This window comes from Pelobates fuscus, chromosome 3, assembly GCF_036172605.1.
Source record: "Pelobates fuscus isolate aPelFus1 chromosome 3, aPelFus1.pri, whole genome shotgun sequence".
NCBI lineage: Eukaryota > Metazoa > Chordata > Amphibia > Anura > Pelobatidae > Pelobates > Pelobates fuscus.
The window spans coordinates 190851595-190867276 of record NC_086319.1 but is presented as its reverse complement, the minus strand read 5'-3'; the positions used below and the strand labels follow the sequence as shown (position 1 = coordinate 190867276).

The following is a 15682-nucleotide window of genomic DNA, read 5'->3' as shown; positions in this document are numbered from 1 at the left end:
TTTAAGATGGATCCGGATAAGCTCCAATCCATTCTAGAGTGGCCTTTACCCACAGGTCTTAAAGCCATACAGAGATTTATTGGTTTTTCCAATTATTATAGGCGCTTTATTAAGGGCTATTCTTCCATTATTGCACCTATCACTAACATGACCAAACAGGGGGCTGACACTAAGAATTGGACTACTGAAGCTCTCCTTGCGTTCAAGACTCTCAAGGAGCTTTTCGCTTCCGCTCCAATTTTAGTTCACCCTGACACTTCTCTGCCTTTTTTGCTCGAGGTAGACGCATCAGAGACTGGTTTAGGTGCTGTTCTATCTCAAAGGTTGGGTGTTGATAAACCATTACATCCATGTGGATTTTTCTCTAAAAAATTGACCAGTACGGAAAGCAGGTATGACATTGGTGACAGAGAATTACTAGCGGTTATCAAGGCTTTGAAAGAATGGAGACATTTATTGGAAGGTACATTACATCCTGTTACCATCCTGACAGACCACAAAAACTTGTCCTATATCGGAGAGGCCAAGCGTCTGTCCTCCAGGCAGGCTCGTTGGTCGTTGTTTCTTACCCATTTCAATTACGTTCTGACTTACAGACCTGGGTCAAAGAATTCTAAAGCCGATGCGCTATCTCGCCAATATGAACCCTCTGCTTCAGTTGAACCACTTTTGTCTTCCATTGTACCCAAATGCAATATTATTGCTAATACCAGTCTCAAAATTCATTCTCCGCTACTTGACCAGATCTTGAAGTCACAACATCTAGCTCCCGGAAACACTCCTGAGGGAAGAAACTTTGTTCCTCCTGAACTTCAACTGGAGCTCTTACAATGTTTTCATGAAAGTAAAATAGCTGGTCATCCTGGTATTCGCAAGACATACTCTCTGATATCCAAGGATTTCTGGTGGCCTTCACTTCGAAAGGATATTGAGGAGTTCGTCGCAGCTTGTGAGACTTGTGCCAAGACTAAACTACCTCATGCATCCCCATGTGGCCTGTTACACCCCTTGGACATTCCTGAGAAACCTTGGTCCTGTTTGTCCATAGACTTTATCGTTGATTTGCCTGCTTCCAAAAGACAGACTGTTATTCTCACGGTGGTGGATAGATTTACTAAGATGGCCCATTTCGTGCCATTATCTAAACTTCCGACTTCTCCTGAATTGGCGGAGATTTTTGCGAGAGAAGTTTTTCGCCTACATGGGATTCCTTCAGAGATTGTTTCTGATAGAGGTTCTCAATTTGTCTCACGTTTCTGGAGATCCTTTTGTTCTCAAATGGGCATCAAATTGAACTTTTCCTCTGCCTATCACCCTCAGTCTAACGGAGCTGCTGAACGCACTAATCAAAAGATCGAACAGTATCTGCGTTGCTTTGTTTCCGAACACCAGGACGATTGGGTCGGTCTGATTCCTTGGGCGGAGTTCGCACACAATAACCTTGTTTGCGATTCAACTCGCTCTAGCCCTTTCTTCATGAACTATGGCTTTCATCCTTCGATTTTTCCTTCGGTTTCCTCTTCTCAGGGGATACCGTCGGTTGATGATCATGTCGCCAACCTGAAGAAATTATGGGATCAGACTCGACAAATTCTATTACATAGTTCCTCGCTGTTCAAGAAACACGCTGACAAACATAGAAGAGCGGCTCCTGTTTTTGTTCCTGGGGATAGGGTATGGTTGAGTACTAAGAATATTCGCCTAAAAGTTCCGTCCATGAAATTTGCTCCTCGCTACATAGGCCCTTACAGGGTTCTCACTCGTATCAATCCGGTTGCGTATCGCCTTGCTCTGCCACCTGCCTTACGCATTCCTAACTCTTTTCATGTCTCCTTGTTGAAACCCCTCATTTGCAACAAATTCTCCTCTAAGGTCCCCTCACCTCGTCCTGTTCAGGTGGAGGGTCGGGAGGAGTACGAGGTCAGCTCCATCATTGACTCCAGAATTTCAAGGGGAAAATTGCAATATTTGGTCAACTGGAGGGGATATGGTCCTGAGGAGAGGAGTTGGGTACCTCAGGAGGACGTCCATGCTTCTCGCCTTCGCAGAGCATTTCACCTCCGCTTCCCATCTCGCCCCGGTTCATTCCGCCCGGTGGGCGTATCTGAGAGGGGGGGTACTGTCAGGGTACCTGAGGCCTCTACCTCTAAGGGAGGTAGAGACTTGGTGGTGTATCCGTCCAGGCGAGCTGTTTCCTCCGTTCCTCGCGGTTCATCCAGTCACTTAAACACCGGCCGCGAGGAATCCACGTCCTTTTCTAGCAGGACGCTCAATACGTGACGTCATAACGCTAGCACGAGCAATCTGTCACTCAAGTGTCCGATATCCAATCGGTACTTGTCAGAGGCGTGATTTCCATCCAGAACCAGGGTATTTAAGCTTACTCCTTACTTCAGCTCATTGCCCTGTCGTGGTTCTAGCTTGTCTAGTCACTCAGTGCTCTGGTATTCTAGTTTGCTCTTTTGGTTTTGACTCGGCTCGTTGTACTACCCTGTTTCTCTGTTATCCCTTGTCCCGGCTTGTCTCTCGCTTATCTGTCTTCTCGTTCCCTCGACCTCGGCTTGTCTCTGACTATTCTTTACTCTCGGTACGTTAGTCCGGCCATTCTAAGGCCCGGTATACGTACCTTTCCACTCTTTGTACTCTGCGTGTTGGATCCCTGTCCCGATCCTGACAGTATGTAAACGTTTGATCAGGACCATTTGAGTTATTTCTATTATCATTATGATTTAAAAAGGAGCCAAACAACTATGTGATCACTATCAGTGGCGTACACACAATCCATGGGGCCCCGGTGCGAAACTGATCCGTGCCCCCCCCCCCGGGCTCTCCTCCCCCCCCCCCATGGCTCTCCCCCCCGACAGACACACACACACAAACAGACACACATACATATATACATACATACACACATAGACACATACAGACAGACAGATACATACAGACACATACACACACACACACATACATACAGACCAACACACACAGACACATACATACAGACTGACACACAAACAGGCACAGACACATATATACAAACAGGCATACATACATACATACATACATACACACATATACAGACAGGCACACACACATACATATAAAGGCACATACATAAGACACACATATATGCAAAGAGACACACACACATACATACAGACACACACAACACATACATACAAAGACACATACACACAAAGACACACACATACATAAGACACACATACATACAAAGACACATACACACACACACAAGACACAAGATACACACACATACATACACAGACACAAGACAAACACACACAAGACATACAGACACACACACAAGACATACAAACAAACACACACACAAACAAAATATTTTAGTCACCCTCCTGTTTCCGACCTTTTAGGTGCAGGAGAGTGACATTCCCTGGGGTCCAGTGGTGGCTCAGATTGATGGGAGTCAGAGTTGCCACTCTGATTCCCTCCTCCTCCATCCTCCCGCGCAGTCTGTGTGTTAGCTGGGAGGAGTGACGTGTGGTCACTTCCTCCCAGCTTGTGATGTAATCACAGGGGGCCCAGTCGTGCTGACCAGGACCCCTTACAATCCATATCCATAGGGTGGCTCTGACAGCATGGGCCACCCGATGGACCCCTTAACATGCGGCCCCGGCGGTTTGCCGCGCAGGCCGGGGCCGCAAATGGTGATGGCGGGTACCCGGTCCCAAGGATCCGCAGGGCAGCCAAGCCCCCTGGAGTGCCGGGCCCAGTCGCAGCTGTGACCCCTGCGACCACGGTATGTACGCCGCTGATCACTATCCTTCAATATAAGAGACTTTTTTTCTTTCCATGATCATTCATGTTTTCAAAATCAATGCCAAAATTTCACAATTTCTGCCAGGGTATGCAAACTTTTGAGGACAACTGGATCACACTCAGCCACTACACACATCCCGCTCAGGGGTATTGCTTATAGACAGATAGACAGACAGACAAATACTGCTATGGGGTAGCAAGGAGGAGCGATAAGGGGCGAGCTTTTTTGATTCTTGCACTGTGCCCTGTGATTCCTAGTTATATTGGTGAAATACTGGTCACTTTGTCATCCTCAATGAAAATATGCTGGCAAGGTGCATTGTGAAATGAAAATATATAGGACAGCACATTACACTAATAAATTTGAGAATTGAAGTATGTGAATTAAAATATGTGAAGCAAAGGCATAAAATTGAAGTGCAATAATATGTTTCAAGAAGGTGAACAGAAAAAAATAAAGCAAGAATCCCATGAAAATAAGTACACAATAAAAACAAGAAGCAACATTTACTAGGCATAAAACCTTACAAATATCCAATAGGGTAGTTTTGCACAAATAAAAAGAAATATAACAATAAAAATGCATTCACAAGTGCTGTCTCCCACCATACCTGGAGCCAAAGAATAAGCGTTTCGCAAAGTACAAAGTTCTGCTTCATGGGTTCTCAAAGTTCCAGGCCTCCAAACAGAGGCACAGATAGACCCCACTCTTTCTCTTTTTATATTTTTAAGGTTTTGCACTGAGTCAGAAACTAACAATTTGAGGCCTAAATAGTCAGATTTTAAACCATCTACAAGCACCATACTACGTAACTAAACCTTACTGCAGTAGCAGTGGTAGAAGGACACTATAGGTGCAAAACTGTTTTCAAGTTCAAATCCTAAGAGTGATTAAACATTGATAAATCCTTGTTAGCCATAAAAAGATTCATCACCATATCTTAAGCTAATGAGTTGGGCTTCAGATGTTGGGGAGATCAATGAGTTTTATCAAAATGCTTGCAAACAGTTGGAAAAAAAAACCAGAGGGACTCCATCCATAACACCCTTTCACCATAAACGTTACAATAAACTGTAGCAATTACGTTAGAGTCCTTTAAAATGTCTTGGCCACTAGATAGATAGGACACACACACACGCTGCTCAACCATGCAGTTACCTTCAAGTTGGCACTGGTGTGATTGATGTATGACGCTTCCAGGGGAGCTATAAGGATGTCAGTGTCATAACTGGATGATTTCAAGTATGCTGAGACCTCAGCAAGCAGATCTTCAACAGCAGAAGGCACATGACAGCTGACATCTTTCAGCAGCTATACAGAAAAAGGGAATAAAAAAGATAGATAATGATGTCATTATAAAAGGTTTATCAAAGAGGAAAACCATTAAATAAGGGCAGTGGAAGATAAGGAAGAAAATGAAACCGGCCTGTTTTTTAATCACTTCATTAAAAGAATAAAACATTGTTCACTTTATATTCACTAAAAAAATATTGTGCAAAAATTTGTAAAAATGAATTGCGCAATTAAGCCCAAACTAGCACATTTAGAACAATAAATGAACCAGAGAATATATTTTCTTGAAGAAGTATGTGTATTTAATAGCAGGATCTCAATATTTGGCCAGATACTTATTAAGTCATGAAATATTCGTGCAAGTAGCATGTCCTGGAGTAATGTTACAAGCTGAATTTCAACTAAGATACGGAGTGTATACGTCACCTGCTCAATTTCCCTTCGGGCATCAGAGAATTGTGGATTCAGCACCAGACATTGATGGAATTGGGCCAGAGCTTCTCTTTTTTTATCCATATGGATCAGAGCCTTTCCCTTTCTGTAGAATCCCTACATAACGAATATGAGAAGAGCAGCATATCAAGAAAATGATTACATGGGTTGTTCTTTGACTGAATCATGCACAGACCCCCCCCCCCCCCCCTATCCCCCCCCCAAAAAATGCTTTCACCTCTGTTGGTCAGAATGCAACCAGCTGGAGGTGTGCAGATTCTTTGGGCTTCCTTCAAGAAGACCAACCATCTCTGTTTCATGTGCTTTAGAATAGAGAGGAACAGAGGTATCCTTGGTCCAGTTCATGGCTTCCTAATATGAGGAACAAGAACTCTGTGCCCTGGATCATCTAGTAAAATATATTTTTGCAGGGGTTGCAGAGCTGCTGAGTTACCTGGTACTCAGGAGCATGGTTACAAATGCTGTGAGTGCCATCATTGCCCCATTACATGCATTACATAATGCTAAATAGGTCAAACTAGCAACAAATGTGAGTTCTGGGGAAAACACAAATATTCTTCTTGGAAAACAGTATAATGTGATTTCCTACATAGACCAAAAGGTTGTCAGTATTGCCATCTATGCATTATGTAATTTTATGGAGCTTTATTTACAATCTTTGTCCATAGCTGAGCGCATGGACATTCTATACACACTGCATAACTGCAGATTATGTTAATGGAGGTAAGTGGATTGTAGTTATACTTGTGCTTGATATTTCTGTACATTATTTATAGTTATCAAAACTAAAATCCATAAATGAACTACAATAGTTCCCTCTAGAGTGCAAAGTGCCTCATTAAAAATTGAGATGACAAATGTAAAGAAAAACTGACAATTCAACAGTGAAGTCAGGAAGTTTAATAAGTAAAAGACAATAAAATAAATAAATATCATTGTTCAGTAAATGAAAACGTGCATGCAATTAATTATGTTATATCTAAAAACAGCTTGCAAGAGTCCCAGTTCTGTTTTTGCAATCACTTCTTTTCTAACTCAACCCCCGCCAGTCTTTCTGTGGTTGTCCAGTCACAAACTTTCTAGTGCAGCTCAGTTACACGTCTTTGCAAGGCTGGTGCTCTGGGTAATTGTCGCCTCTCGAGTTCAGTGCAAACAAGCTAACCAAAATAGGAAGTAACAGGACCTGTTTCTGCTTGAAAGTTAAGGGGGTGTAACCAGGTTAATTAATAAAAGTGTCAATTCTTTTGAAATCTGCACTGTTTGAGAAAAATAGGACACACTCTTCACACAGAAAAGCTTTTCAGCAAGCTAAAGTGCTTTAGCTGGCTGGAGTGTCCCTTTAAGCAAAAGTTATAGTGGTGCTCAGAGTGTCTCTTTAAGTTGTTAATTGCTGGTGTACCATAAACACATCACATGTACATAATTATAGAACGCACTAAACATTTAAGCATTGTGAAATTACTTGTGTGTCATTTGGAGGTGTTTCAGTCATTCAGAAACAATACAATCATATTGACAAAATGTTTTGCTTGTAACATTTAAGTCTGCTACCAAGGATTTCCATGTCACATTGGGCAGAGTTTGGGTAACAACGGTGAGCAAATTCACTTTGGTTCTAATTCCTAGAGAATTATGTTGTCAACTGGGACCGTAACTCGTGTAGCTTATGAAATTGGCTTTTGACAAATGGCCATTTCGTCACACCAAAAGCATTCTAGGCCCATTTTTTTTTAAATCACAGATTGGGCATATTTTGCTTAATGCGGATTATATGATTACATTACATTTTCTAAACTTATTTTATTACCTCCCTCAAACTCAATTGAGAAACAAATCTGCATTACAATTTGCATGAACCATTAAGGGTGATGACAGCAAGTCCCATCAGCCAAACCTTTTTTCAGAAGATTTCTAGGAAGACTTTGTTTGTCTTATTGTGGTGGCCAGTTCTGTGTAAAATATATTGTATTCTTTGAAAGTCAGCTCAGTGAGCAATACATTTTGTACACTATTTTGAATCTCTTAAGGCTGCGTAAGGGCCAATATTTTTCAAAGAGTCCATTGCTCTCAAACTCTTCTTTTCTCCCATTTGACAAGTGAAGTCATAATTTACTCACCTCTGGATTCTGTTTCTGCAAATTACAGATCACCTCTGCTTCCTTTAGAGCCTCTGGGTACTGTTTTAAAGCTAAAAAAGCCTGGGAACGAAGTATTCTCAAGGGAACATCTTCAGGAGCTAAGAGAAATAAAAAATAATAAGATAAATATATTTATACTGCGTACCAATAGTTTTTTTAGTCTCCACTCAAAAAGCTGTTCACGTAAAAAAAAAAATGTGATGTACAACAATAGATCAATTTAAAGGAACAATACAAGCAACATAACCATTAAAGTATGCTGCTTTATCTATTTAATGGGGAGTGGGGGGGGGGGGGGGGAGGTCTAGAGCACTCCTGGCATCAAGATTGCTACAGTATATGCAGTGGTTATGGTGCTTGGAGTCAGACCCAGAATAGGATTGCCAAGGGCCTAAGGCAGGGTGCCACATGGGTCTCTGAGCAGGATCACATGTGGTCCATGTGGGTTAATTTTCTGCCTCGTGGTCAATGGGGTTGAGGGGATTAACTTGATCTGGTGGTCCAAGTTTTCTTTACTTGAGAACAGGGCCAGGACTATAAGCGGGAGGTTTGTACAGGCACAAACCTCTGTAATTGCTTCCTCGTGTTCGTTCACTCAATGAATCAAAGCACAGCAGTTGGAAATACTGATGGCTGTGCTCTGGATCATTAGTGAGGGCCGACAACCGGACCCCGGACGGACGGACAGGTGGGGGGCAATTACTGATGTACAAACCTTCTGCTCACATGTCCAGCCCTGCTTGCATGTTAAGACATTTTTTCTTCCTGGGGCCCTGGATGTGCAGCCAAGAAGTTAAAGCTACTCAGAGCTTTAGCCCGATGCTACTTTCTGAGCTCAGGCCCTATGTGACTACCTTTGAGGACTAATTGGTAATCCAGTTCTACTTTGTTCTGTTTAACCCATTCTGCAATTCACAAAAATGTACTTGTTAAAATGCGAGGCAGAGGTGGTAAGTATTTGGGCAACCAGGGTCAGGTACCCTTTATATTAAATAAACACTATAGAACATGTATTCCTGACCCTGTAGTGTTAAAAACACCACCTAATGGAAAAGTCGCATCTCACCACAGCTCCGAGCGTGAGAACCCAAAACGGACTTTCCAAGCGACAAAAATCACCCTTGAGACCCGACAAACGGACCCCCTAGACACCCTACATGATGGGGAAGAAATCAAAGAAGAGCAGAGCAGATCCTGGCTCTGGATCCAGGGATATAGGCACTTTTATGCGCCCAACACAGCAGCAAGTGCCCGGCAAGATGGCGCCGATAGAGGCCTACTACTCACAGTCATCGGACGACGACAGTGAACTAGATTCCTCACACGCCCCCAGCAAGGTACATGTTGCCCCCCAGCAGCCTAAAGCTCTAGGCGACGTAGCACCAGCTACGAAAGCCGACATTAAGGCACTGACTATGGATATCAAGGCAATGTTTGACGCCGACATGGCACTTATCCGAGGGGAACTCTCCACGCTTTCCAGCCGGGTGATCTCCGTAGAGGAGTCCCTTGGGGGCACAAAAGTAGCACAGGTGGCGACAAACGCAGCCCTGGAACTGTTACAAAAGCAATACACAGCACTAACCACTCAATTAGCGGGAATGGAGGACAAAACTAGAGCCCGAAACCTGCGAATTCGGGGAGTGCCTGAATCGGCAGGTAACCTGGAATTACCACACTACTGCAGGAGGCTGGTGGCAACCTTACTAACTCCCAAACAAGCGAAGCAGGTAGGAATTGACACCTGCTTTCGCCTCCCCAAGGCACTCAAAGCGCCCCAGGAAGCACCAAGAGATGTGCTGCTTAAATTTGTCCGGGACTCTGACCGGGGGGCCCTCATGGGAGCCGCAAGAGGCTCTCCTACCATCATGTTTGAGGGAGCAAGTCTGACCCTATACAGAGACTTCTCAAGGCACACTCTCACTTGGCGCAGATCTCTCCGCCACATCACTTCGATATTAAGCGAGAACTCTATCCCCTATAAATGGGGCCCCCATCGTTTGACCGTAGAACATGCTGGTAAGACGGCCCACCTGACACACGCCTCTGAGGCGCCTAAGTTTCTCCAGTCACTGGGACTATCACTGCCTGCAGCAGCAACAAGGGCCGACCCAACATGGAACGTCGACGCAATAACTCCCTTTGTGCCCAGAGGAACTGTACAGGGGATGCCGGACCCTCTAACATGAGGCAAGCGACCACACTAGGGCTAGGGCACTCGTGAAATGTCCAATGGGTCCCCGACTACAGGACTATCTCTTTGACGCTTTTCATATGCTACACTCACAAAGTCTATCTACTCACCTTACTAACAGCTGCCTCTTGGCTCCTGGTTTCTTTACTCTCCGTCTTTTACTTTCATACGTTTACTAAGGCAATAAAGGGTTAATGTTTTTTTGTTGTTGTTTTTTTTCGTTAAGTTCATGAGGGCTTCAGGGCACCAGACATATTTAATATTCTGGCTCCGTAGGCAGACACCCACTGATTCTGATCAAGCAGTCTTGTCCCTCCCCCCCCCAACACAAAGCGAATGCAACGCCCCAAAACGCTACTTACAGGCTTCCTAATGGGAGACATGTGAGGGCCTGCACCACTCCAATTAATGGCCAATGGCCATACTACACACGCTCCCTCACTTAATTGTACTAGTGCCAAGCTGAGCTTATAGCCCCAACATTCCTAAGCAGGGCGCATAAAGCTATCTACTAGCCCCTCAGAGAAGCTGCACGTCCTACAGGTTGCTTGCATGAGGGAACAATGCAGGGCTTTACTTATTAAAAAAACGGGTGGCAAAGTTTCTGTGCAAATATGACTGTTATGTGATGACTAGCTTAACTGTATTTCATACATGTTATGTATATCTGTTCTTATTTTGCACATAATGTACTGTATGTTGAATTCTCATATACCCACAAAAATAAAGAATTTAAAAAAAAAAAAACCCACCATCTAGCCCCCCTGCTCCCATCCCCTCCTAAATATAGTAAAATCTTACCTTTATTCCAATCTGCTATGCTGGCTCTGTCCCTGATCTACCTCTTTGGCTGACATCATCAGAAGTGGTGATCTCAGCCAATCACAATGCTTTCCCATAGGAAAGCATTGGATTGTCTGAAATTGTCAGGGAGGCAGATCAGGGGCAAAGCCAGCACAAGCCAATCAGCATATCTTCATAGAGATGCATTGAATCAACACATCTCTATGAGGAAAGTTCAGTGTTTCCATGCAGAGGGTGGAGACACTGAATGTTACTGCCCCAGAAAGCACCTCTAGCAGTCATCTGAGAAGTGGCCATTGAAGGTATTCATAGGCTGTAATGTAAATAATGTCTGAAAAGACAGTGTTTACTGCAAAAAGCCTGAATGGAATGATTCTCCTTACCAGAATAAATACAATAAACTGTAGTTGTTCTGGTGACTATAGTGGCCCTTTAATACTCCATCCCACTGACCAGAGGATGGGTCATAATCAGTTGAGCAGTTGCAGGGTGATCACTGTTCCTTAGATTTGCCAACACCCAGAGCATGCTGAGTGGAGAAAAGGGAGAATTTTAACTTCCCAATACTTATTTTTTTTTTATTACTTAGAAATAGTGATGTCGCGAACACGAAATTTTCGGTTCGCGAACGGCGAACGGGAACTTCTGCAAACGTTCACGAACCGGCGAACCGCCATTGACTTCAATGGGCAGGCGAATTTTAAAACCCACAGGGACTCTTTCTGGCCACAAAAGTGATGGAAAAGTTGTTTCAAGGGGACTAACACCTGGACTGTGGCATGCCGGAGGGGGATCCATGGCAAAACTCCCATGGAAAATTACACAGTTGATGCAGAGTCTGGTTTTAATCAATAAAGGGCAGAAATCACCTAACATTCCTAAATCACAATGGATATGGATTGACACCTGACATATGACATATTGACACCTTGACATATGGATTGACACCTTGACATATGGATTGACACCTGTCCTCAGAGACCCTGATACACACTGACACAGAGCAGAATAGGGACTGTTCCCCCTACATAGGGTCACTTGGTAGGTATGGATTGACACCTGTCATCAGAGACCATGATACACACTGACACAGAGCAGAATAGAGACTGTAGGGTCACTTGGCAGATATGGCGTGGTCGTGGGAGGAGGAGGATGACTTTCACCTCTTCCCCGGTTAGATTCCCGTTGTGCTGTGACATCACCCTCATACGCTGTGTAAAGCATACTTTTTAATTTATTTTGCAAATGCTGCATCCTTTCTGACTTGTAATTCGGTAACATTTGCGCCACTGTCTGCTTATACCGGGGGTCTAGTAGCGTGGACACCCAGTACAGGTTTTTCTCCTTCAGCCTTTTTATACAAGGGTCCCTCAACAAGCACAACAGCATGAAAGACCCCATTTGCACAAGGTTGGATGCCGAGCTACTCATTTCCTGTTCCTCCTCCTCACACAGCAGAATAGGGACTGTTCCCCCTACATAGGGTCACTTGGCAGATATGGATTGACACCTATCCTAAGGATCCCTGATACACACTGACACAGAGCAGAATAGAGACTGTTCCCCCTACATAGGGTCACTTGGCAGATATGGATTGACACCTGTCCTAAGGATCCCTGATACACACTGACACAGAGCAGAATAGGGACTGTTCCTCCTACATAGGGTCACTTGGCAGATATGGATTGACACCTATCCTAAGGATCCCTGATACACACTGAAACAGAGCAGAATAGAGACTGTTCCCCCTACATAGGGTCACTTGGCAGATATGGATTGACACCTGTCCTAAGGATCCCTGATACATACTGACACAGAGCAGAATAGAGACTGTTCCCCCTACATAGGGTCACTTGGCAGATATGGATTGACACCTGTCCTAAGGATACCTGATACACACTGACAAAGAGCAGAATAGGGACTGTTCACCCTACGGTCACTTGACAGATATGGATTGACACCTATCCTAAGGATCCCTGATACACACTGACACAGAGCAGAATAGAGACTGTTCTCCCTACATAGGGTAGCTTGGCAGATATGGATTGACACCTATCCTAAGGATCCCTGATACACACTGACACAGAGCAGAATAGAGACTGTTCCCCCTACATAGGGTCACTTGGCAGATATGGATTGACACCTATCCTAAGGATCCCTGATACACACTGACACAACGCAGAATAGGGACTGTGCCTCCTACATAGGGTCACTTGGCAGATATGGATTGACACCTATCCTAAGGATCCCTGATACACACTGACACAACGCAGAATAGGGACTGTGCCTCCTACATAGGGTCACTTGGCAGATATGGATTGACACCTATCCTAAGGATCCCTGATACACACTGACACAGAGCTGAATAGAGACTGTTCTCCATACATAGGGTCACTTGGCAGATATGGATTGACACCTATCCTAAGGATCCCTGATACACACTGACACAGAGCTGAATAGAGACTGTTCTCCATACATAGGGTCACTTGGCAGATATGGATTGACACCTATCCTAAGGATCCCTGATACACACTGACACAGAGCAGAATAGAGACTGTTCCCCCTACATAGGGTCACTTGGCAGATATGGATTGACACCTATCCTAAGGATCCCTGATACACACTGACACAGAGCAGAATAGGGACTGTTCCCCCTACATAGGGTCACTTGGCAGATATGGATTGACACCTATTCTAAGGATCCCTGATACACACTGACACAGAGCAGAATAGGGACTGTTCCCCCTACCTAGGGTCACTTGGCAGATATGACGTGGTTGTGGGAGGAGGAGGATGACTTTCACCTCTTCCCCTGTTAGATTCCCGTTGTGCTGTGACATCACCCTTATACGCTGTGTAAAGCATACTTTTTCATTTATTTTGCAAATGCTGCATCCTTTCCGACTTGTAATTCGGTAACATTTCCGCCACTGGCTGCTTATACCGGGGGTCTAGTAGCGTGGACACCCAGTACAGGTCGTTCTCCTTCAGCCTTTTTATACGAGGGTCCCTCAACAGGCAGGACAGCATGAAAGACCCCATTTGCACAAGGTTGGATGCCGAGCTACTCATTTCCCGTTCCTCCTCCTCACACAGAGCAGAATAAGGACTGTTCCTCCTACATAGGGTCACTTGGCAGATATGGATTGACACCTATCCTAAGGATCCCTGATACACACTGAAACAGAGCAGAATAGAGACTGTTCCCCCTACATAGGGTCACTTGGCAGGTATGGATTGACACCTGTCCTCAGAGACCATAATACACACTGACACAGAGCAGAATAGAGACTGTTCCCTCTACATAGGGTCACTTGGCAGATATGGCATGGTCGTGGGAGGAGGAGGATGACTTTCACCTCTTCCCCTGTTAGATTCCCGTTGTGCTGTGACATCACCCTTATACGCTGTGTAAAGCATACTATTTAATTTGATCAGCATGGCCACTTGAGTTTTTATAGTTTTCACGCTGCTTGTAGTTTATATATGGTTCACAAAAATCAAACAAACGATAAAGTAAACATGTAAGGATTCAGAATTTTCTTTCAAACCCTTACACATTGTGTATACGTATTTTTTGTCTTAAGTTTGTGGCTTTAAAGAGGTTCAAGTTGTTTCTATGATGTGCATTAGCACAAATGTTCTGTTAAAAGGAGCAATTTTGTTATTTCCTTTTTTATTTTTTAAGAATGATGTGTCAGCATTGCTTGGATTGTATCTGCTTTGGCAATATTTTTTGTTTTGATGGGAAAATTACGAATTGTGAATTACAGGTAACATCTCTAAAGCGCAAAATACATAAACGTTGTATTTAACGAAAATGTCTGCATAATCCCTCCACTGCCAGAGAGACTTGCGTGCCTTCCACCTATGGCAGTTTCTGGTAGCTGTAAATATGTTTCTATTGTAAATTGGCTCAGTATAAATTCAGATACAGCTGTACATAAAGATTCACTTATGTTAAAATGTATGAAACTAGTTCGATAATGGGATGATTATTAGTGTGCTTTCAAATTAACTTCAAACATTTCCCATTTTTATTGGGATATGATCTTTCTGTGAAGACTTATGTGAGTAACCTTGTAATTTTTTTTGTTTGTTTTTTTCCATGTTCAGCCTATATCAGTACTCCGTGCTGGTACAGGTTTTGTATTGTTTAATAAGATTTTTTTTGCTCAGTCCATCCACTCTGTCTACCATGCTAGGAAAATATTGCTCATGATACAAGGACTGCTCACAACTTATGTTGACTAAACTGGTAAATTTAAATACTGCCTTTAGTTGTAAAACAACTTTATGTACAATTTGAACATTTCTATCTTAATTGGCTTAGTGTTTGGAGTGGAGGTCTAAATTTAGAACTAAAACTGCTTTTAACATATAAATATTTGTCATTCTTTCAATTGACTAAATTTGAATACATCTGTCATATTTTACTTAGTTTTGTTCCAAATGTCCTTTATGGATATATCAATGACTTACAGTTCTGTACACATGCATCTGTATGTGTATTGTATAGATTATAAATGAAACAAAGTCAGCATAAGGCAATATCGGTGTATCCTATCATGAGACTGGATAGTTTAAAAAATATATATACTTTAATACAATAAGTAAAAAGTGAATAATAAACTATAAAACCAGTCCTGTATAAAAGTCCAAAATTCTTCCTCACTTGACGCGTTTCGCCGAAGCTTTCTCAAAAGTGAATGCTTGCTGCTTGGGGTCCTTGAGATTATATACCTTCTCTGATGATGAGAATTGATTTTCATCATCAGAGAAGGTATATAATCTCAAGGACCCCAAGCAGCAAGCATTCACTTTTGAGAAAGCTTCGGCGAAACGCGTCAAGTGAGGAAGAATTTGGGACTTTTATACAGGACTGGTTTTATAGTTTATTATTCACTTTTTACTTATTGTATTAAAGTATATATATTTTTTAAACTATCCAGTCATTTCTCTTGTCCTCCTTCCTATCTAATACTGCTTTGCTGCTATATC

General features: G+C 43.2%; 1 protein-coding gene across 1 annotated transcript in view; it reads right to left on the bottom strand.

Annotated features, from left to right (window-relative positions):
• LOC134602698 (LON peptidase N-terminal domain and RING finger protein 1-like) overlaps nt 1-15682 on the bottom strand; it is a 78334-nt gene that overhangs the window by 47532 nt on the left and 15120 nt on the right. Inside the window, exons 2-4 of the mRNA XM_063447849.1 lie at nt 7663-7781; nt 5519-5641; nt 4958-5110 (exon numbers count right to left, since the gene is read on the bottom strand). Of these exons, the coding sequence (XP_063303919.1) occupies nt 4958-5110; nt 5519-5641; nt 7663-7781 (395 nt within the window). The remainder of the gene's footprint in view (nt 1-4957; nt 5111-5518; nt 5642-7662; nt 7782-15682) is intronic.